This window comes from Pristiophorus japonicus, chromosome 10, assembly GCF_044704955.1.
Source record: "Pristiophorus japonicus isolate sPriJap1 chromosome 10, sPriJap1.hap1, whole genome shotgun sequence".
In the NCBI taxonomy this organism is placed as follows: domain Eukaryota; kingdom Metazoa; phylum Chordata; class Chondrichthyes; family Pristiophoridae; genus Pristiophorus; species Pristiophorus japonicus.
In genome coordinates, this window is record NC_091986.1 from 47,580,160 (window position 1) to 47,602,899 (window position 22,740).

The window sequence follows — 22,740 nt, forward strand, 5'->3', positions numbered from 1 at the left end:
TTCAACATGGCCACTGCATTTCAGGGGTAGACAGTAGGGTGCGTTGGGAATTGTCATGGTGGCTGTAGCTCAGAGACATGGAGGCTAAAAGTCACCTTTAGTTGGGGTGCAAAATGGGCCATAGCGGATCAGGCACTAGTAAAGAAATTCAGGCAGGGGCGGGGGGGCGGTGTATATGATGGCGGGCAATCCACTTTAGCCCAAGCAGATGTTGAATTTTACCCTCGTTTGTTTTTGTAGAACGTGAGAAAATTGAAATTAGTGCCAAAAGTTTATGTAAGAAAAAAAAATGGATTTAGCAAATGAAGATCAGGAGCAAGAATATTGACATTAGCTGACAGTCACAATGTAGATGATTAGATTTGCACAACAGACATGCACAGTTTTTAAAATAAATATAGTTAAGGTAAACCATAATATTATTTCAAAGTAAACCATGAAAGTAGGCCCAAAGGACAAATATAAATGAATGAAAAGTAGATTTAAAATAGATATCAGAAGGATTTTTCTTCTTGAAAGTATTTGGAATAATCTCCAAGACATGGTAGTTGAGACAAAAACATCAGGGTCATTCAAAATACAGTTAGATGCAATGGCGATAGAGTTAGTGTATTAGAAAGATGAGCTTTGGATAGGCTAAGCAAATCTTTCTTGTGCATGACTGTGTGTTGTTCTTGTATCTAGAATTGTGGGGAAAAACACATGCAATGAATATAATGATAAAGGAGAACGACCAAATGCATCCAAACTAATTTGCACTGACACAGGTGCTCAAGATTCAAGTACACCACTTCCATTTGGAGACACGACATTTATAATTCCTTCGGCTGTTGGTCAGGATAATGGACCAGCAATGGTAAGGATGTTTTTTTCTCTTCCGCTCCTCTTGTTCCCTAGTTCCTTCTGTCAGCATTCCAGAGCTGTGAAATAAAAGGTGCAGGTCCAGAGTGACCTTGACTTCACTACATGCCTCGTGTGAATCTGTACTGAGGGGACAGGACTTTACACCTTCTTATCTTGTAACTTATTCCATCTGTCAGTTGCTAACTTGTCAATGATTCACCCCATCACTCAATATCTTTACATCTGCCCACAGTTAAGTTATAAAGCCAGCAAACTGTAATAAAGAGTACAACAATAAGGAAGTCTTGCTACAATTGTACAGGGCTTTGGTGAGACCACATCTGGAGTAATCTGCACAGTTTTGGTCTCCTTATCTGAGAAAGGATATATTTGCCTTAGAGGCATTGCAACAAAGGTTCACTAGATTGATTCCTGGGATGAGAGGCTTGTCCTATGAGGAGAGATTTGAGTATATTGTGTCCATACTCTCATGAGTTTAGAAGAATGAGAAGTGATCTTATTGAAACATATAAGATTCTGAGGGGGATTGACAGAGTAGATGCTGAGAGATTGGACTCGAAATTCAGTACTGCTGGAAAGCTGGTGGTCTCCCCATCTTTTTGGCACCAAAATTTTTTCGTGGCTGGGCCACCCCATATTCAGCTCCAGCACTAATGAATCCTTCCAAAGTGAATTTTTCAGTAGTGTGGCCGTCTTAATATGAGCGTTATCACCACTGAGAAATTCAGCATGCAGGTAAAAAGGCCAGGGTTTGCAGCAAGGCCCTGAGGGAAGAAGGAGATTGGAAGGAGTCTGGAAGGATGGCTGAAGTAAAATATGCAAGAAGAGCCAACAGGTTCACTGATACTGATGGACGGTGTGGAGGACAATAGAAGAATACTGTTTCCTGAAGCGGGGAGACCTGGCAGACCGCCAGTACATAATGCATGGAGGGAGATTGCAGGGGAGGTGTCAGGCACCTCCATATATGTGAGGACGCACCCTCCCAGGAGGGTGCTGGCCAGGTTGCACCCGACCCTTCCAGGGTGGCTATGGGTCGACGTCTCCTAACACTGGGTGCTAGGAGGCCTCCTCAGGTGTTACTGCTGGCTCGACCTCCAGCGGCTGTCCCCTCATGATGGCCAGGTTGTGCAGCATGCAGCGGACCACGACGATGATGGAGACCCATTGAGGAGAGTACAACAAAGTGCCACCAGAGCGGTCCAGGCACCGGAACCTTTGCTTATGCCTATGCACTGCTCCATGATGCACCTGGAGGCATAGTGAGCGTCATTGTATGCATGCTCTGGTGCTGAACTGGGATTCCGCAGAGGAGTGAGCAGCCAAGTGGACAGGGGATATCCCTTGTTCCCAAGCAGCCAACTGCAATCCTGATTCGGGCCGGTCAAGACGGCAGGCACACTGGTCTGGTACAGAATGAATGAATCATGGCTGCTGCCTCCCTTGCCCACTGCCTCTCTGCATGGTGCTGACGGTGACACCTTCTCCTGCGTGCCACCCTGTTTTTGACCAGGTGTACCAGGTGTCGCCCTCCCAACACTTCTCCCATCCTCAGGGTGAACCCTGCCAAGCAGGTCTCTGCAGTCCACAAGCCTCCACTAAAGAGTCAGACCTGAAAGTTGTACAAAAGTACAGGGGTATGTGCAAACCTCTGAGCAGCACTCAGCAGGTTGAATGGAGCCAAAACAATTAATAAAACTATTAAAAGATAAATACAGTGGATACTGTAATCTTAAATAAAATCACTAATAATGAATAAAACTATTAAAATATAAATACAGTGGATACTATCACCTTAAATAAAAATACTAATAATTAATAAAACTATTTGTCATTATGTATGCTTGGGTTTACTAGCCACCAAGTGGCGCCACTGTCGGAGGTCATTGGGCTGTACGCACGTGTGTGTGGCCCAGGTATAAAAGGCCAGCCATCTTGTAATGTAATAATTTTGGGCCCTATAAAGTAGAACCAGGATTGTACCTGTTCGGAGTTTGCAGTATTCAGTCCATTGAGTTATTGCATACACAACATTTGGTGACGAGCTAACAAGAACCATGCAAAAATGAGCACAATTGGAATTCTGGAGCGATTCGTGGAGGGAAAAGATTGGGCAGACTTTGTAGCCCGCTTGAACCAGTACTTCATGGCCAACAAAATGGAGAAAGAGGCAGACACATTTCGACGCCGGGCGGCCCTCCTCATGGTTTGCGGTCCAAAAATCTATGGACTCATAAAGAATCTCCTCTCGCCCTTAAGTCCAATGGACAAGGACTATGAAACATTGTGTGCTCTGGTACGTGACCATCTCAAACCAGATGAAGCCATCATCTCAAGATATCGATTTTATACGCACGTTCGTTCTGGGGGCCAGGATGTATCGGAATTCGTTGCTGACCTAAGACGTCTAGCTGGACCGTGTAAGTTTGAAACTGCGTTGGCAGACATGCTGCGGGACTTCTTTTTAATCGGCATCAACCACAAGGTGATCCTGCGTAAGCTACTGGTGGCGGAGACGCTGGATTTGAGCAAGGCCATCACGACTGCCCAGGTATACATGACGACGGACAAAAGCTTAAAGCAAATATCATTGAAAAATCGGAACTCATCAAGTACTGTAAACAAGAGAGTATCGTTGTTTGGCAGAGCTGCATATGACAGGGCCTACCTGACTGCGTAGGCGAAACCTGTGGCTGCTCAAAGTCTGCCAACGGGAATTAATCCGATATCACCATGTTGGCGTTGTGGGGGAGCTCATCGGCATCATCAGTGTCAGTTTAAACAGTATATTGTAAAGGCTGTTCGAGAGTGGGGCATCTCCAGCGCATGTGTCCGCAACTGAGTAAGCGTGCTGCGACACACCTCGTGGAGGATGATGACCAGTCTAGCGCGGATCCAGATATGCAAACCGAGATACCAGAGGAGGAAGTGTATGGGCTGTATTCGTTCCTAACAAAGAGCCAACCGATAATAATTGATGTAAAACTTAATGGTGTGTCGGTATAGATGGAATTGGACACGGGTGCGAGTCAATCAATAATGAACCAGAGGACATTCAACAGGCTGTGGGATATTAAGCTATGAGGCCTAAGCTGAGTCCAGTCAATGCCAAGTTGCGTACGTACACTAAAGAACTCATAACGGTGATTGGCAGTGCAGTAATCAAGGTGTCGTATGATGGTGCAGTTCACGATTTACCGTTATGGATTGTTCCAGGCAATGGTCCAACGTTGTTTGGCAGGAACTGGTTAGAAAAAAATCAAATGGAACTGGAACGAGATCAAAGCATTGTTGTCGGAGGATACTCCATGTGCTCAAGTGCTGAGCAAGTTTCCCTCACTGTTTGAACCAGGCATCGGTAATTTCACGGGAGCCAAGGTGCAGATCCACGTGAATTCAGATGCAAGACCTGTCCATCACACGGGAGGTTCCTTACATGATGAGGGAAAAGGTCAAAACCGAACTGGACAGACTCCAGCGTGAAAGGATCATATCACCGGTCGACTTTAACGAATGGGCCAGCTCCATTGTTTCTGTGTTGAAAAGTGATGGCACTGTCAGGATTTGTGGAGTCTACAAGGTTATGATGAACCGAGTTTTGAAACGAGTTTTGAACCGAGTTTCAATATCCGTTACCGAAGGATGATGACCTGTTTGCAATGCAAGCCGTGGAGATGTCATTCACAAAACTGGATCTGACATAGGCATACATGACACAGGAGCTGGTCGACATGTTGAAGAAACTTACGTGCATCAACACTCATAAAGGACTGTTTATCTACAACAGGTACCCTTTTGGAATTCGCTTGGCTGCAGCCATATTTCAGAGGAACATGGAGGGTCTACTGAAGTCTGTCCCCAGAACCGTCATGTTCCAAGATGACATCTTGGTCACAGGTCGTGACTCCGCCGAACATCTGAACAACCTGGAAGAGGTTCTACATCGTCTGGACAAAGTGGGACTCAGACTGAAACGCTCGAAGTGCGTCTTCGTGGCACCGGAAGTCGAATTCCTGGGGAGGAAAATTGCTGCTGACGGTATCAGGCCTACGGACTCGAAAACCAAGGCCATCAAAAATGCATCCAAGCTTCAGAATGTGATGGAGCTGCGTTCGTTCCTTGGTCTACTCAACTACTTCGGTAATTTCCTACCTAGATTGAGCACCTCATTAGAGCCACTGCACATGCTGCTAAGAAAAGGCGACAACTGGGTTTGGGGTGTGTCTCAAGATTGCGTTTTGAGAAAGCTACTAACCTGCTTTGCTTTATCAAGATTCTGGTACATTATGATCCATGTAAGTGTCTAGTATTGGCCTGTGATGGTTCGTCATATGGAGTTGGTTGCCTGCTACAACAAGCTAATGAGTTGGGAAAATTACAACCTCTTGCATATGCTTCAAAAAGTTTGTCAAAGGCGGAAAGAGCCTACAGCATGGTAGAGAAAGAAGCACTAGCCTGTGTGTATGGGGTTAAACAGATGCATCAGTAACTGCATGGTCTTCGGTTTGAACTGGAAACCGATCACAAGCTACTCATTTCATTATTTTCAGAAAACAAAGGTATCAATACTAATGCATCGTCCCGCATCCAGAGGTGGGCACTGACTAACCCTAACCCTAACCCTAAATGCCTATGATTATGTCATTCACCATAGACCTGGCACCGAGAAGTGTGCTGATGCATTGAGCCGTCTGTCGTTGACCACACCAGAGGTGGAAACGCCACAACCGGCAGACCTACTGTTAGTCATGGATGCTTTTGAAAGTGAAGGAACCTCTGTCACGGCCCAACAAGTTAAGACCTGGATCAGCCAGGACCCGATATTATTGGTTGTGAAACGTTGTATCCTTGGTGGTGATTGGTCTGCCATACCCAAGCAAATGTGTGAGGAGAACAAACCTTACATCCGTCGCAAAGACGAACTAACCACTCAATGACATTGTATACTTTGGGGTAATCGTGTTGTTATGCCCAAGAAAGGCAGAGAGAAATTTGTGCATGATCTACATAGCACGCATGCCAGTATTGTCATGATGAAAGCCATTGCCAGGTCTCATTATGGTGGCCTAGAATTGACTCTAATCTGGAATCATGTGTGCATCAGTGCAACACTTGCATGCAGCTTAGTAAAGCACCAGCAGAATCGCCGCTGAGTCTGTGGCCATGGCCATCTAAACCATGGTCCAGGATCCACATCGAATTTGCAGGTTAAAGATGTTCTTGGTTGTGGTGGATGCTTTTTCCAAGTGGATAGAGTATACAATCATGTCATCCAGCACATCCACAACTACCATTGAGAGCTTTCGTATCATGTTTGCTACGCATGGTCTGTCTGACATCGTTGTAAGCGACAACGGATCTTGCTTCACCAGTATGGAGTTTCAAGAGTTCATGAAACTCAATGGTATCACACATGTGAGGTCAGCACCATTCAAACCCGCATCCAATGGACAAGCAGAGTGTTATGTTCAGAATAACTCCACAAGACTGTATACTGTAAGCTCAAACTGTTGTGACCTTGGTCTCTTTAATGTAACTCCAGAGTGAAGAAGCAACATGGTAGACTGCCTTTTATACCTGCATGCATGGGGTGTGCAGATGACCCTTGGGTCACCAACAGATGTGCCCCTGGTGGCAAGTCTTACACACTAGTAAAGTTTACATACATAACATCATTCCCCCCCCCCCCCCCCAAAGTCTTAGATACAGTTATGTACAAGTTGAGGCGATCCGGGGCTCTGCGTTCCCGGGTTGATCACCTGAGTTGAAGTCCTGGCATGGGTGAGTCGGTCGGATCATTGCTGCACTGCAGTGCGGCTGGTCTGATCGGACAGTCGGGCATGGTGGGTTCATCCTCGTGGTTGGCAGCGAGGTCGGTTGCTGGTTGGGTGTGTGTTGGTGGAGCAATGATGGTAATGTCCTCTTCAAACTGTTCTTTGTTGTCAGTGAATCGCAAATGCTTTCTGCACGTTTATCCACTCAAAAGTTTGACAACAAACACTCTAGTCCCCTCCTTGGCTAAAACAGTGCCAGCAATCCATTTGGGACCATGACCGTAATTAAGAACAAACACCGGGTCATTAACCTCAATGTCACGCAATACAGGCGCGCGATCATGGTACATGTTACGCTGGTGACGCCGGGTTTCTCCATGATCATTGAGATCCGGGTGGATTAAGGAGAGCCTGGTTTTGTATGCTCTCTTCATTAACAATTTTTCAGGGGGAACCCCGGTAAGCGAGTAGGGTCGCGTCCGGTAACTGAGCAGAACCCGAGATAACCGGATCTGCAGGAAACCATCCATCACGTGTTTTGCTTGACAGTTTGGACTGCCCGCTCTGCTTGACCATTGGATGCGGGCTTAAATGGGGCAGACCTGACATGCTTGATGCCATTGCGGGTCATGAACTCGTTGAATTCCGAGCTGGTGAAACATGGTCCATTGTCACTAACAAGGACATAGGGCAAACCATGGGTAGCAAACATGGCCCGGAGGCTTTCAATGGTGGCAGTGGACGTACATGATGACATTATTATACATTCAATCCATTTAGAGTAAGCGTCCACTGTTACTAGGAACATCTTTCCTAGAAAGGGGCCAGCGAAATCTACGTGCACCCTGGGCCATGGTTTGGAGGGCCATGATCACAGACTCAGTGGGGCCTCCCTTGGTGCATTGCTCAACTGTGAGCAAGTGTTACATTGGTGTACGCACGACTCCAGTTCCGAGTCAATGCCGGGTCACCAAACGTACGACCTGGCGATAGCCTTCATCATGACTATGCCTGGGTGGGTACTGTGTAGGTCACGTATAAATGTTTCCCTGCCTTTTTTTTGCCAAAACCACGCGATTCCCCCATAGGAGACAATCCGAATGGATGGACATTTCATCCTTGCGTCGGTAAAACGGCTTAATTTCATCTTTCATTTCTCCGGGAACAGCCGACCAGCTCCCATTAAGGATGCAGCTTTTTACTAGTGATGGCACAGGGTTCTGGCTAATCCAGGTCCTAATCTGATGAGCCGTGACATGTGACCCTTCACTCTCAAAAACATCCATTACAAGAAGCAAGTCTGCGGGTTGTGCCATTTCCACCCCGGTGGTGGGTAATGGTCGCCGACTGAGGGCATCAGCACAGTTCTCAGTGCCTGGTCTGTGGCGGATTACATAGTCAGATGCAGATAATGTTATAAGAACATAAGAACATAAGAATTAGGAACAGGAGTAGGCCATTTAGCCCCTTGAGCCTGCTCCGCCATTCAACAAGATCATGGCTGATCTGGCCGTGGACTCAACTCCACTTACCCGCCCGCTCCCCGTAACCCTTAATTCCCTTATTGGTTAAAAATCTATCTATCTGTGACTTGAATACATTCAATGAGCTAGCCTCAACTGCTTCCTTGGGCAGAGAATTCCACAGATTCACATCCCTCTGGGAGAAGAAATTTCTTCTCAACTCGGTTTTAAATTGGCTCCCCCGTATTTTGAGGCTGTGCCCCCTAGTTGTAGTCTCCCCGACCAATGGAAACAATCTCTCCGCCTCTATCTTGTCTATCCCTTTCATTATTTTAAATATTTCTATAAGATCACCCCTCATCCTTCTGAACTCCAAAGAGTAAAGACCCAGTCTACTCAATCTATTATCATAAGGTAACCCCCTCATCTCCGGAATCACCCGAGTGAATCGTCTCTGTACCCCCTCCAAAGCTAGTATATCCTTCCTTAAGTGACCAAAACTGCACGCAGTACTCCAGGTGCGGCCTCACCAATGCCCTATACAGTTGCAGAAGGACCTCCCTGCTTTTGTACTCCATCCCTCTCACAATGAAGGCCAACATTCCATTCACCTTCCTGATTACCTGCTGCACCTGCAAACTAACTTTTTGGGATTCATGCACAAGGACCCCCAGGTCCAGCTGCACCACAGCATGTTGTAATTTCTCCCCATTCAAATAATATTCCCTTTTACTGTTTTTTTTCCCCAAGGTGGATGACCTCACACTTTCCGACATTGTATTCCATCTGCCACACCTTAGCCCATTCGCTTAATCTATATAAATCTCTTTGCAGCCTTTCTGTGTCCTCTACACAACCCGCTTTCCCACTAATCTTTGTGTCATCTGCAAATTTTGTTACACTACACTCTGTCCCCTCTTCCAGGTCATCTATGTATATTGTAAACATTTGTGGTCCCAGCACCGATCCCTGTGGCACACCACTAACCACCGATTTCCAACCCGAAAAGGACCCATTTATCCCGACTGTCTGCTTTCTGTTCGCCAGCCAATTCTCTATCCATGCTAGTACATTTCCTCTGACTCCGCGTACCTTTATCTTCTGCAGTAACCTTTTGTGTGGCATCTTATCAAATGCCTTTTGAAAATCTAAATACAGCACATCCATCGGTACACCTCTATCCACCATGCTCGTTATATCCTCAAATAATTCCAGTAAATTAGTTAAACATGATTTCCCCTTAATGAATCCATGCTGCGTCTGCTTGATTGCACTATTCCTATCCAGATGTCCTGCTATTTCTTCCTTAATGATAGTTTCAAGCATTTTCCCCACTACAGATGTTAAACTAACCGGCCTATAGTTACCTGCCTTTTGTCTGCCCCTTTTTTTAAACAGAGGCGTTACATTAACTGCTTTCCAATCCGCTGGTACCTCCCCAGAGTCCAGAGAATTTTGGTAGATTATAACGAATGTTTCTGCTATAACTTCTGCCATCTCTTTTAATATCCTGGGATGCATTTCATCAGGACCAGGGGACTTGTCTACCTTGAGTCCCATTAGCCTGTCCAGCACTACCCGCCTAGTGATAGTGATTGTCTCAAGTTCCTCCCTTCCCACATTCCTGTGACCAGCAATTTTTAGCATGGTTTTTGTGTCTTCCACTGTGAAGACCGAAGCAAAATAATTGTTTGAGGTCTCAGCCATTTCCACATTTCCCATTATTAAATCCCCCTTTCTAAGGGACCAACATTTACTTTAGTCACTCTTTTCCGTTTTATATATCGGTAAAAGCTTTTACTAAAGATGTTAGTGCCCACCTTTGGATGCAGGACGATGCATTCGTGTAAATACCTTTGCTTTCTGAGAACAGTGAAATGAACAGTTTGTGGTCGGTTTCAAACTCGAGCCAGAGTCCAAATAGGTATTGGTGTATTTTCTTAACCCCATATATGTGTGCAAATACTTCTTTCAGCCTTAGATAAACTTCTGGACGCATATGCAACCGGTTGCAGTTTGCCTGACCCATTGGCTTGCTGTAACACACAACTGACCCCGTACGAAGATGCATCACAAGTTTACATGGGTCACACAATACAAGTAACTTTTTAGAAGATAGCAGGTATCTGGCCTTATTAAAGGCTGTCTCTTGAGATTTACCCCAAGCCCAGTCGTCAATCTTGCGTAGCAATAAATACAAAGGTTCCAGCAAAGTGCTCAACCCCGGTAGAAAGTTATCAAAATAGCTGAAAATAGTCCCAGGAATGAATGCAGCTCCATCACATTCTGTGGTCTGGGTGCATTCTTGATGGTCTCTGTCTTGGAGTCCGTGAGTCTGATGCCGTCCGCCACAATCTTTCTCCCCAAAAATTCGACCTCTGGTGCCAGGAAAACACACTGGGAGTGTTTCAGCCTGAGTCCCACTCTGTCCAGACGCTTTAGAACCTCTTCCAGATTGTGCAAGTGTTCGGTGGTGTTGCGACCAGTGATCATGGTGTGCGGAACCGATTTCAGCAGGCTCTCCATGTTCCTCTGGAAGTTGGCTGCAGCCGAGCAAATCCCAAAAGGGCATCTGTGGTATATGAACAGTCCTTTGTGCGTGTTGATGCACGTCAATCTTTTTGAAGGTTCAGCCAGCTCCTGTGTCATGTAAGCAGAGGTTAGATCCAGCTTGGTGAATGACTTCCCCCCTGATAGCGTTGCAAACAGGTCATCCGCTTTGGGTAGGGGGTACTGGTCCTGTAACGAGACTCGGTTGATCGTTACCTTGTGGTCCCCGCAGATTCTGACCGTCCCATCGCTTTTCAACACCGGAACAATTGGACTGGCCCACTCGTTGAACTCGACTGGTGATATGATTCCCTCTTGTTGAAGTCTGTCCAGCTCGATCTTGACTTTCTCTTGCATCATGTATGGAACCGCTCGGGCCTTGTGATGAACGGGTCGTGCATCAGGGACTAGATGGATCTGCCCTTCGGCGCCTGTGAAGTTTCTGATGCCTGGCTCATATAACAATGGGAATTTGTTTAGGGTGCACGAGGCGTCATCCACCGAAGACAGTGCTTTGATGTCGTCCCAGTTCCATCAGATATTTCCAAGCCAGCTTCTGCCGAACAGCGTTGGGCCATCGTCTAATACAATCCATAGTGATAAATCATGCACAGTTCCATCATACAATACCTTCACTGCCACAATGCCAATGGCTGGTATGAGCGCTTTGGTGTAAGTGCGCAGCTTTGTGTGAATCGGCTTAGTTTTGGCCTTTGTGCCTTGTTACCCCACAGTTTCTCAAAAGCCTTCTGGCTCATAATTGACTGACTCGCCCCCGTGTCCAATTCCATAGAAACTGGAATGCCGTTTAATTTGACTTTCAACATTATCGGAGGGCTTTTGGTGGTGAAGGTGCGTACCCCATACACTTCCTCTTCAGCCTTGGGTTGCGTTGCCTCCCTTGCTCGTTCAGCGTGATCCACGCCAGATCGGTCATCTTCTGCCGACTCTGCCACGCGGTGAGTCGCAGTACGTTTGCACATTCGCTGGAGGTGCCCCATTGTTCCACAGCCCTTGCACACATAGTGCTTGAATCGACATTGATGGGCAGTATGATTACCCCCGCGATGCCAACATGGTGTTAATGGATTCGCATTCATGCCCCACAGCGGACTCTGAGTCATCCTAGGTCTGGCGTGTAGGCCCTGCCATGTACAGTTCTGCCTGCTGAAGGCGTTATTTCATGCACAGTACTTGCCGGTGAGCTTCAATGATGCAATGATATCTGTTTAGTGTTATCGCTCATGAACATGAAAGCCTGGGCTATCATGATGACCTTGCTCAGATCTAGGGATTCGGCAGACAGCAGTTTGCGAAGAATGACCTCGTGGCCGATTCCAAGCACGAAAAAATCCCGCAACATTTCCCACAAAAATCCAGCAAATTCGCATGGTCCCGCAAGGTGTCTTAGGTCGGCGACATAGCTCGCCACGTCCTGGCCCTCGGAGCGGTGGTACGTATAAAAGCGATACCTGGCCATTAAGGTGCTCTCCTTTGGCTTGAGTTGTTCCCGAACCAGCGTGCTCAGCTCTTCATATGTCTTGTCTGTTGGTTTCATTGGTGCTAGCAGACTTTTGACGAGGCCATACATCGTGGACCCACAAACAGTGAGGAGAATCACCCTGCGCTTGACCGCGGTATCTTCCATATCCAGCTCGTTGGCCACGAAGTACTAGTCAAGATGCTCAATGGAGGCTTCTCAATCATCACCCTCAACAAATTTCTCAAGAATACCAACAGCAGCCATAACTACGCGAAAGTTCGTGATCTGTTACTCGTCGCCAATTGTTATGTTCAGAATAACTCCACAAGACTGTATACTGTAAGCTCAAACTGTTGTGACCTTGGTCTCTTTAATGTAACTCCAGAGTGAAGAAGCAGCATGGTAGACTGCTTTTTATACCTGCTTGCCCGGGGTGTGCAGGTGACCCTTGGGTCCCCAACACATGCAACTTCTAATGGCAAGTGTTACACACTAGTAAAGTTTACATACATAACACCGAGCGTGCGGTCCAAACCATCAAGCAGAGTATGAAACTTGTAACTCAAGGTTCACTGCAAACTCGCTTGTCACCCATATTGTTTAGTTACAGGACAAGACTCCATACGCTTACCGGGGTCTCCCCTGCTGAACTATTGATGAAGAGAGGTCTCAAGACCAGGCTCTCTCTTGTCCACCCTGACTTGAATAATCGTGTCAAATACAGATGTCAGAGTCAGCAAGGGTATCATGATCGCGCTACTGAGTCACACGACATTTCTATTAATGATCCTGTGTATGTACTGAATTATGGTCAAGGTCCCAAATGGATCGCCGGTACTGTTATGGCCAAGGAGGGTAACAGAGTGTTTATCATTAAGCTCAAGAATGGGCAAACATGCAGGAAACATGTTGATCAGATAAAGCTATGGCACACAGATAAACCGGAACAGTCTGAGGAAGACACAATCAGTGACCAACCAACTTACCCTCAGTCATCAGATGTCTCCGCTGTCATGAGTGAATCTGGAATTTCAATCCCTGACATGGTCATTGCCACTCCCATCAGATCGGCTACCCAGCCCCCATCATAACAGACTCAGAACGCTCGCCCAAGGCTGGAGTTGAACTGAGACAATCAACTCGGGAGCGGAAAGCCCCGGACTGTCTCAATTTGTAAAAAGACTGTTACTAATATCTTAAAGGGGGATATTGTCATGTATGTATGCTTAGGTTTACTAGCCACTAAGTGGCACCACTGTTGGAGGTCATTGGGCTGTGCGCACATGTGTGTGGCCCAGGTATAAAAGGCCAGCCATCTTGTAATGTAATCACTTTGGGCCCGAATAAAGTAGAGCCAGTTTTGTACCTGTTCGGAGTTTACAGTATTCAGTCTATTGAGTTATTGCATACACAACACTATTAAAGATAATTACAGTGGATACTGTAATCTTAAATAAAAATACTAAAATTAATTAAACTATTTCCCTACCAGAGGGCGCCTATCGTGGCAGCACTCCAGCGGTGTCCCGACTCGAATACCTCGTATCGTTTGGTAGGGAAATCTTTTTGCAGCTGAATATCCCGGTCCTGGTGGCTTTCCAGCAGCCCACACACTGCAGAGCTCTCCGCTGGAAAGTCTCCTTTACAGCGGCTTCACTGCACCGTTTCTGGTGGCAGTGCACAGCGTTCAAATCCCCCCCGAGCTGAATATGGCTGGGGGTGGGGGGGCAGGGGGAATCATCCAACCGCGGTGGCCCATCGATTTTATCGGTCGCCCACCCAAACTCCACGGTAGCCATCCCTTCGGAGACGGTGAATTTCGGCCTCATTGTTTCCACTGGCTGGAGAGTCTAGAACTAAGGGTCACAGTCTCAGGATAAAGGGTTGAACATTTAAGACTGAGATGAGGAGGAATTTCTTACCTCAGAGGGTTGTGTTTTTGGAGTTCACTACCCCAAAGGGCTGTGGATGCTGAATCGTTGAGTATATTCAAAGCTGAGATAGATAGATTTTCGGATTCTAATCAAGTGATTATGGGGATCAGATGGGAGGTCAAAGATCAGCCATGATCTTATTGAATGGCGAAGCAGGCTCGCAGGGCGTATAGGGAGCCCTTGCAGCAGGCTCTTAATTGTTATATTCTAAGTTATCCTCCATGTATATTAAAAGGACCTATATATATTAAATTAACATTGTGGATTGTAGTGGAGAAACAAGAACTCTGCCAGGTCATTGTGTGTCATTCCCATCATGAGTATTCTGCTATATCTCGTCCCATCTCCAAGTTACCAGTTCCTAACCAATTAACTTGGTTTTTTTTAAAAAGGAAGTATATGTATTTGAACAGTTAAAAGCCCTTAATAATTGAACCTATATCACTGTTCCGCCATAGTGTCCATAGCCAGTGGAAATATACCAAATGAACAAGGCAAGAACATACTACATGGTCGTCAACAAATTATATCAGCCAAGTCCAAGTGTATTCAGGCTGTCGGTCCAGTGTACAGCTTATGCTCTGATCTTCCACTTACCAAGCCTAAACATATGGTCAACAAAAGGATAAGGAGCTTAGGTGGTTTAGGCCATAGATTGACAAATTCAATAGAGAAGGCTAAAGTACAGATCCTGTGAAGCTTTTATCCAGTGTTCGCAAATGTCTAGCTGGGTAGAATTGTAATGGTGTTCTGCGCAATATTGCCATGGAGAGAGAATTTTTGCAAGGAGTTGAATGAGGAGTAGTAGCAAGGTGTGGTGTCTTGATGTTGCAGCAATATCCCGGCTGAGACTGTCTCCAGGGTGTGTCTAGAAACCGTCTCCACTGCCTGCATGTGTGATTGATGCTCTTGAATTATTGCTCTTTTGAAGACTGGGCCCCTGAGATCTGGGTCCTTAGGATCATCAACTGATGGCATTTGTTATTCACCCTTCTCCATGGAGGAATGGCACACGATCTCTTTTTCACTCTCCGGTCCTCCTCACTCATGTTCAGTGATTCAGTGATAACTCTTGTTACTGTTTAATTAATTCCTCATGAGTGGGTAGCTCTGTGCTGGCATTTGCACAGGTGAGATGCCAGGACGGAGTAGATGAGGATCTGGCAGCAGCTGTGGATCTTAAAGTGCCTGGACGCTGATCGGAGAGGTTGGTCACATTGCTCAAGGCACCTCCTTTAATGTGAAAGACAGAAGAGCGTGTTTAACTGTGCACACACTGGCATTTGTCTTTGAAGAAATACTGGGTAATTGTAAGGGCATTGGAATACTTTGGGGAAAATATAAGATGAGCCTTGCCCAGTCTTTACCAACCTTCTCTTGCCAGCTTGCCTCCAACCTCGTCCTCTCCTAGAGGCTATCCTGTACATCTGCCTATTAAATCTAATGTCACCTTTTCTTCCGGACTCAGGGTTGTTAGCGAGGGCCATCCTCCCCTAATTGTCCTTCTGTGGTGCCAGTTGTACATTTTGTTCTTTAGAGGGAGAGAAGAATGTTTATCAGCCTGTGTCATGGAACCTTGCCCCATATGAGGTCACGTATGCCATGATGATGAAATGTTACTTTAAATGAAGTGACCTTGATGACTAGAAGCCCTTGTGGCAGGCAAAGTGAGTTGAGTTAATTTTCGCTAAGGAAGGCGCTTGAATGTTTGGAGAGGTTGCGCTTTTCAGAAGTGAGTTTCCCTGACACCCAGGAGTTGATAGGGAAAGAGTAAAGCTATATGAGTGGTAGAGGATGCTTCTTGGCACTAGAGCCTTGGCTTACCTTGGCCACCCAGGTCACTGAACTTTTCCTTGAACTGTATGGCAGTTCCTGCAGTGGTGGTAGTTGCACTGACTGCGTCCACTCCCTCCCTCCCTGACCTGACCTGTGTCAGTCTATTATGGGCCCTCCTGCCCTTAGTGCTTACCAGACAGTCCCTCCTCAGGCCCAGTTCTGCCAACGGCACCACCAGAGACATCAGAACATATGGTGGACCTTCCAGCTGCTGAAGCCTCTAAACTTGATGCTTCTTGTACCATCCTGCTGAGAAGTGATGTTGCCCTTTAACTGGCTGCAGCAGAACTGTGTTTCCCTCGATCCGAGTGATGATAAGCCAATGACGTGCAGATCTCTGGTCTCCAAATTGTCTAACAAGGTTCTGGAAGCAAATTGTGGCACGTTCCTGCTCCATGCCCACCAATGGGAGGGGAGTCTGGGGTCATATGATTAGATTGGACCACTTTGCAAAAAATTACACTTTATGTTATGTTGGTGGACTCCGAGGTTTTTCTTTAACTAACAGTGGTTCTCTCATTGCTCGTAGCAAGTCAGAGGATATGCTGTTTTACAATGTTTTAGTATCTAATGTACAGCATTTTATGTTATCATGTTGTGGGTTTGGCGACATAAATATTTTGTGGTTATTTTTTAAGTGTTTTGAATGTGCTGGAGTTTGTAATTCTTTTAGTGTGTTTGCTGTGTACAGTTTGACTGTCTCTGGGAGAGTTTTGTGGTTGTGGTATGTGTAGTTCTGTGCTTGTAGTTGTGCCTATAATTGCTTTTGCAAGTGTTCATTCTATCTGTCTGCTGTGATCTATATGTATGGGTGTTAGAGATGCTGATTTATTTACGTCGTAAATTATTACACTCAACAAATTCAAATGAGGCATGTGGAAGCATCATCTGAGATAATAAAAGAATGATTCTTCATTATCCATTTAATCTGCACATACAGATAATGCCATCATTCCACTGGGGGACTAGAAACCTGTGGAGTTATGGGGGGAGAAATTTGACTTGTTCCCAAAACTGGCAGCAATTCAGTGGAGTGATGTCCTGTGTCCCTACAAACGACAAACTAATCCTCCTCGGCAACTTCAACGCCAGGGTCGGCAAGGACACAGATCTCTGGGGAGGCGTGACCGGCAGAGAGGGGGTAGGGAAAACCAACTCCAGCGGTACCCTGCTCCTGACAAAATGCCTAGAACACGACCTTGTTATCACCAACACCTTGTTCCACCAGAGGGACAAGTACAAGGCATCGTGGCAACACCCTCGCTCCAAACACTGGCACCTGCTCGACTACGTCATCGATCGAGCCAGGGATCGCAAGGATGTGCGCATCACCCACACCATGACAGGAGCTGACGACTGCTGGATGGACCACCGCCTAATCCATTCCATCATCAACATCAACATAGCTCCAAAGTGGTGATGGCAGCAGAAGCAGTGCCGCAAAAAAAATCAATGCCAGGGCACTCAAAGACCCAGCTAAGAGAGCGCTATACAGCCAGCACCTCACTGCTAATCTGGTGACCCTTGATGACCCCGAGACGCAGAATGCCCACAGCACTTGGTCCGAGACGCTCAGTCACTCAACCAGGAAACACCAGGTCTGGTTTGATGAGAATGACCAGGAGATCCAAGAACTAATAATTCGCAAGCGCAGGGCGTTTCTGAACCTAAAACAACCCAACTCGGGAGCAGCAAAGCAGCATTACAGACGGCTTAAGGCCAAGGTCCAACAAAAAACCCACGACCTAAAGGTGGGTGGAGAAAGCACAGGAGATTCAGCAGCTGGCTGACAGCCATGATATATGAGGATTCTTCACCGCAGTCAAGCACCCAAGGCCCCACCCCACTGCAGCCAAGAACGGGGAGACACTCATCAAGGACACCGAGGCACTTCGAAGATCTCCTTAACCGAGACTCTGCCTTTGACTTGAGTGTCCTCGATTCCATCCTGCAGCATGCTACCCGCCACCACCTCAGCTAACCCCAGCTCTGCACAAGGTAGAAAAGGCCATCCATCAGCTCTACAACAACAAGGCATCGGGAGCGGATGGAATCACTGCTGAGGCGCTAAAGTATGGTGGAGAGGCACTACTGGCACGAATGCATGAGGAGAGCATGCCAGGAGATCTCAGAGATGCAGTAATCGTGACCATCTGTAAAAAAGGGGACAAGTCCGACTGCGGCAATTACAGAGGAATCTCTTTGTTATCAGCCACTGGAAAAGTCATCGCGAGAATCTTCTTCAACCGTCTTCTCCCTGTGGCTAAGGAGCTCCTCCCGGAGTCACAATGTGGATTTCGTCCCCTACAGGGTACAACGGACATGATCTTTATGGCACGACAACTGCAAAAGAAATGCAGGTAACAGCACCAACCCTTGTAATGTGGGAGTGTAAACCGACATTTCTGAAACACTTTGTTTCGGCGCAGTCTGGGAATATCGAAAAGGTTAAAAGTTGAAGATTGAAGTTTGGATTAAAACAGAGGATGTTTGGATCGAAACAGGCTGCTAGACTCTATGGAGCCAGTTAGTCATTCTCCTAAAGCCGGTGGGGTCTGCAGATCTCTCTTCAGACGACTAAAAGCTGCCATGCAGTCCTTGTGGAGGGGCTGCCATAGCGGCATAGTCCTCTATGAAATCCCCACAATACCCTGTGAGTCCCAGGAAGGATCTTACCCCCGTTACCGTGGTCGGGACAGGCTGAGTCATCGCTCCAACCCACTTCTAGATCTTCCTCATTGCATTGCTCCGCCTCTCACTCAACAAGCTCCCCGCTGGAGTGGAATTAAACTACAGAACCAGTGGGAAGCTATTTAACCTTCACAGTCTCCAGGCCAGATCCAAGACCATCCCAACCTCTGTCGTCGAACGACAGTACGCGGAGGACACTTGCGTCTGTGTACATTCAGAGGCCGAACTTCAAGTCAGAATCAACATCTTCACTGAGGTGTACAAAAGCATGGGCCTTAAATAAACATCCAAGACAAAGGTCCTCCACCAACCTGACCCCGCCACACAGCACTGCCCCCCAGTCATCAAGATCCACGGCGCGGCCCTGGACAATGTGGACCACTTTCCATACCTCGGGAGCCTATTATCAGCAAGGGCAGACATCGATGACGAGGTTCAACACCGCCTCCAGTGCGTCAGCGCAGCCTTCGGCCGCCTGAGGAAGAGAATGTTCGAAGATCAGGCCCTCAAATCTGGCACCAAGCTCATAATCTACAGGGCTGCAGTGATACCTGCCCTCCTGTATGGCTCAGAGTCGTGGACCATATACAGTAGACACCTCAAATCGCTGGAGAAATACCACCAGCAATGTCTCCGCAAGATCCTACAAATCCCCTGGGAGGACAGACGCACAAACGTTAGTGTCTTCAATCAGGCCAACATCCCCAGCATTGAAGCACTGACCATACTCGACCAACTCCGTTGGGTGGGCCACATTGTCCGCATGCCTGACACAAGACTCCCAAAGCAAGCGCTCTACTCGGAACTCCTACACGGCAGTAGAGCCCCAGGTGGCCGTGTAGGAGTTCCGAGTAGAGCGCTTGCTTTGGGAGTCTTGTGTCAGGCATGCGGACAATGTGGCCCACCCAACGGGCCTGATCTTCGAACATTCTCTTCCTCAGGCGACCGAAGGCTGCGCTAGCGCACTGGAGGCGGTGTTGAACCTCATCGCTGATGTCTGCCCTTGCTGATAAAACGTTTCAAGGATACCTGACTTCCCACCCACCCTTTCCTTCAACGACTGTCTGTCTGTGACAGAGATTATAATTGCCGTATTGGACTGTTCACTCACCTAAGAACTCACTTTTAGAGTGGAAGTCTTCTTCGATTTTCGAGGGACTGCCTATGATGATGATGATGATGGCTCTGCATGTGGATGGTGGATGGCATTGAACATTATTTGAATGGCATACAGCTCACCCCTGACCCAGCTCCCCCCCTCCCATCCCCCTGACCCAGCTCCCCCCCTCCCATCCCCCGCCCTGACCCAGCTCCCCCCCCTCTCCCATCACCCTGACCCAGCTCCACCCTCCCATCGCCCTGACCCAGCTCCCCCCCCTCTCCCATCACCCTGACCCAGCTCCCCCCCTCCCCCACCCTGACCCAGCTCCCCCCCTCTCCCATCGCCCTGACCCAGCTCCCCCCCTCCCATCGCCCTGACCCAACGCCCCCCTCCCATCCCCCACCCTGACCCAGCTCCCCCCCTCCCATCCCCCGCCCTGACCCAGCTCCCCCCCCCTCTCCCATCACCCTGACCCAGCTCCACCCTCCCATCGCCCTGACCCAACTCCCCCCCCCCTCCCATCACCCTGACCCAGCTCCCCCCCTCCCATCGCCCTGACCCAACGCCCCCCTCCCATCCCCCACCCTGACCCAGCTCCCCCCCTCCCATCCCCCGCCCTGACCCAGCTCCCCCCCCCTCTCCCATCACCCTGACCCAGCTCCACCCTCCCATCGCCCTGACCCAGCTCCCCCCCCTCTCCCATCACCCTGACCCAGCTCCCCCCTCCCATCCCCCACCCTGACCCAGCTCCCCCTCCTCTCCCATCGCCCTGACCCAGCTCCCCCCCTCCCATCGCCCTGACCCAACGCCCCCCTCCCATCCCCCACCCTGACCCAGCTCCCCCCCCTCCCATCGTTCTGACTCAGCTCCCCCTTCCCATCACCCTGACCCAGCTCCCCCCCTCTCCCATCGCCCTGACCCAGCTCCCCCCCTCTCATCGCCCTGACCCAACGCCCCCACTCCCATCCCCCACCCTGACCCAGCTCCACCTTCCCATCACCCTGACCCAGCTCCCCCCCTCTCCCATCACCCTGACCCAGCTCCCCCCTCCCATCCCCCACCCTGACCCAGCTCCCCACCCTCTCCCATCACTCTGACCCAGCTCCCCCCCTCCCATCGCCCTGGCCCAACGCCCCCCTTCCATCCCCCACCCTGACCCAGCTCCCCCCCCTCCCATCGTTCTGACTCAGCTCCCCCTTCCCATCACCCTGACCCAGCTCCCCGCCTCTCCCATCGCCCTGACAGCTCTCCCCCTCTCATCGCCCTGACCCAACGCCCCCCCTCCCATCCCCCACCCTGACCCAGCTCCCCCCCCCTCCCATCGCCTTGACCCAGCTCCCCGCTCCCATCCCCCACCTTGACCCAGCTCCCCCCCCTCCCATCACCCTGACCCAGCTCTGGGGGTTGGATGGGGTCGAGTGTAGGGGGATGGGCATGATGCATAGGGCAGTGAATCTAAACCGATGGTGGCACAGTGACACTCCTGTTCTTCCTGGCTCCACAAAAATATAACTTTGCAAAATAAAAACTTCCAGAAGTTTTGTGGCCTTTTTTGAGTGGTTTCTTTTCAGGAGCATTGGTTCGGCTGCTCAAGACCTGCTGCAAGAGGGCAGAGCTTGGACTGCGCAAGCTCCATCCAATCGTACCTGAATTTAACATCGGGCTCCTGCATCCAGTGTAGGACCCAGATTTGCATTGTAAAACAGCATACTTCAGGTGGGAAGTTCGCTCACCAACCGACCTCACCTGAATATGGCATCAGTCGCGGTTTGGGCATCAATGAGGTGGCCCAGATTTCCTCACAGCTCCCCCTCTGCCATCTCCCTGTTAGCAACTTCTGGCCAGCAGTTTTCTGGGCACAGGATGGACAACCATGAGTTGAATTTCTCCCCTACTATTCCTGAAGGAATGTACCCCATGTGCCAACAGGTAGGAATGGGGGTTGGGGTTTTCAACTTCCATCAGGGCCAACATCAGGAGCCCCAGTGCCCATCCTCCCGATTTTTCAATTGCTAGCTACCTGTTTTCCAGGCTACCAATGGAGGACTGACAGTTGAAAGTCGCCCCCATAGTCTTTCCCCATTCTGCCATATCCACGGCCTTACACCATTTCAATCTTATTCTCCTTTTCTTTCACACAATAGAAAGTCCATGAATTGCCTTGTCCTGATTTAAATTGTTCGTAGTCAACATAGTTGAGACTCCCTTGACAGTTTCACTCACATAGAACACTTTCCTCTAAGTTTATTTGCTAAAAACGTTCTCGTCACTTCACCGATATCACCAATTGGCTCTGTACAATTTAGGAGGGTAAAGCTCCTGTCTTCTGGAAATGGGCTGAATCAATGTTTGGATATCGAAGCGTGTTTGCATGGTTATGTCTTAATTCAAGTTATTCTTTCAAGGGGATTTCAGTGGCAATCAATGAGAGTTTTGTGTTGCTAAAGAGCATTAAATCTTTGCTCAGTCCCCCAGAGACGAAGCCAGAGGTGAGAATCAGGAAATAAGTCATTCTCTTGCTACCTCTGAAAGGCAAAACAGCAGAGTTGGCACCAAGTCATCTTCATCTTGTTTAGACCTTAATGGCAATGAAGGCCTTCCCACAGAGAGGACAGACACAGCCGACGTGTCTGATGAAGGTATGAAAAATGTATTGGAGATTGAATTAAAACACAATGGGGTGGGTGGGGTGGGGGGGGGGGGCGGAGCGGGGAAATGAATGTTGATTCTTAATTTTATATTGGGCTTCAGTTCTTCAAATCTATGGGTTCAGCTGTATTTTCCTTCATCCAGTACATTGCCCGGGAGGCAATTATTTGTGTGTGTGTGTGTATATCTTGATAGTGTGCTATTTACTGCAGAGGGTGCTGTCTTCATTTGATTTTCATATGTCTAGATCCAATGGGGGTTGCTGGATAGTGGGGGCAGGGCAGGGGGTGGGGGGGGAGGCGAGGGAAAGAAGAGCACTCAGGATAGAGAGAAAGATGGGCGAAAAAGAATCCCGCTCCCTTCCATTTAACTGTTAAAATACTAAAGGACATTT

The 22,740-nt window shown here is 48.3% G+C and overlaps 1 protein-coding gene across 1 annotated transcript in view; it reads left to right on the forward strand.

Moving 5' to 3' along the window:
• The window catches only part of gramd1c (GRAM domain containing 1c), a 125,970-nt gene that overhangs the window by 28,030 nt on the left and 75,200 nt on the right, over positions 1–22,740 (forward strand). The window contains exons 3-4 of the mRNA XM_070891420.1: positions 685–856; positions 22,165–22,336. Coding sequence (XP_070747521.1) covers positions 685–856; positions 22,165–22,336 — 344 coding nt within the window. The remainder of the gene's footprint in view (positions 1–684; positions 857–22,164; positions 22,337–22,740) is intronic.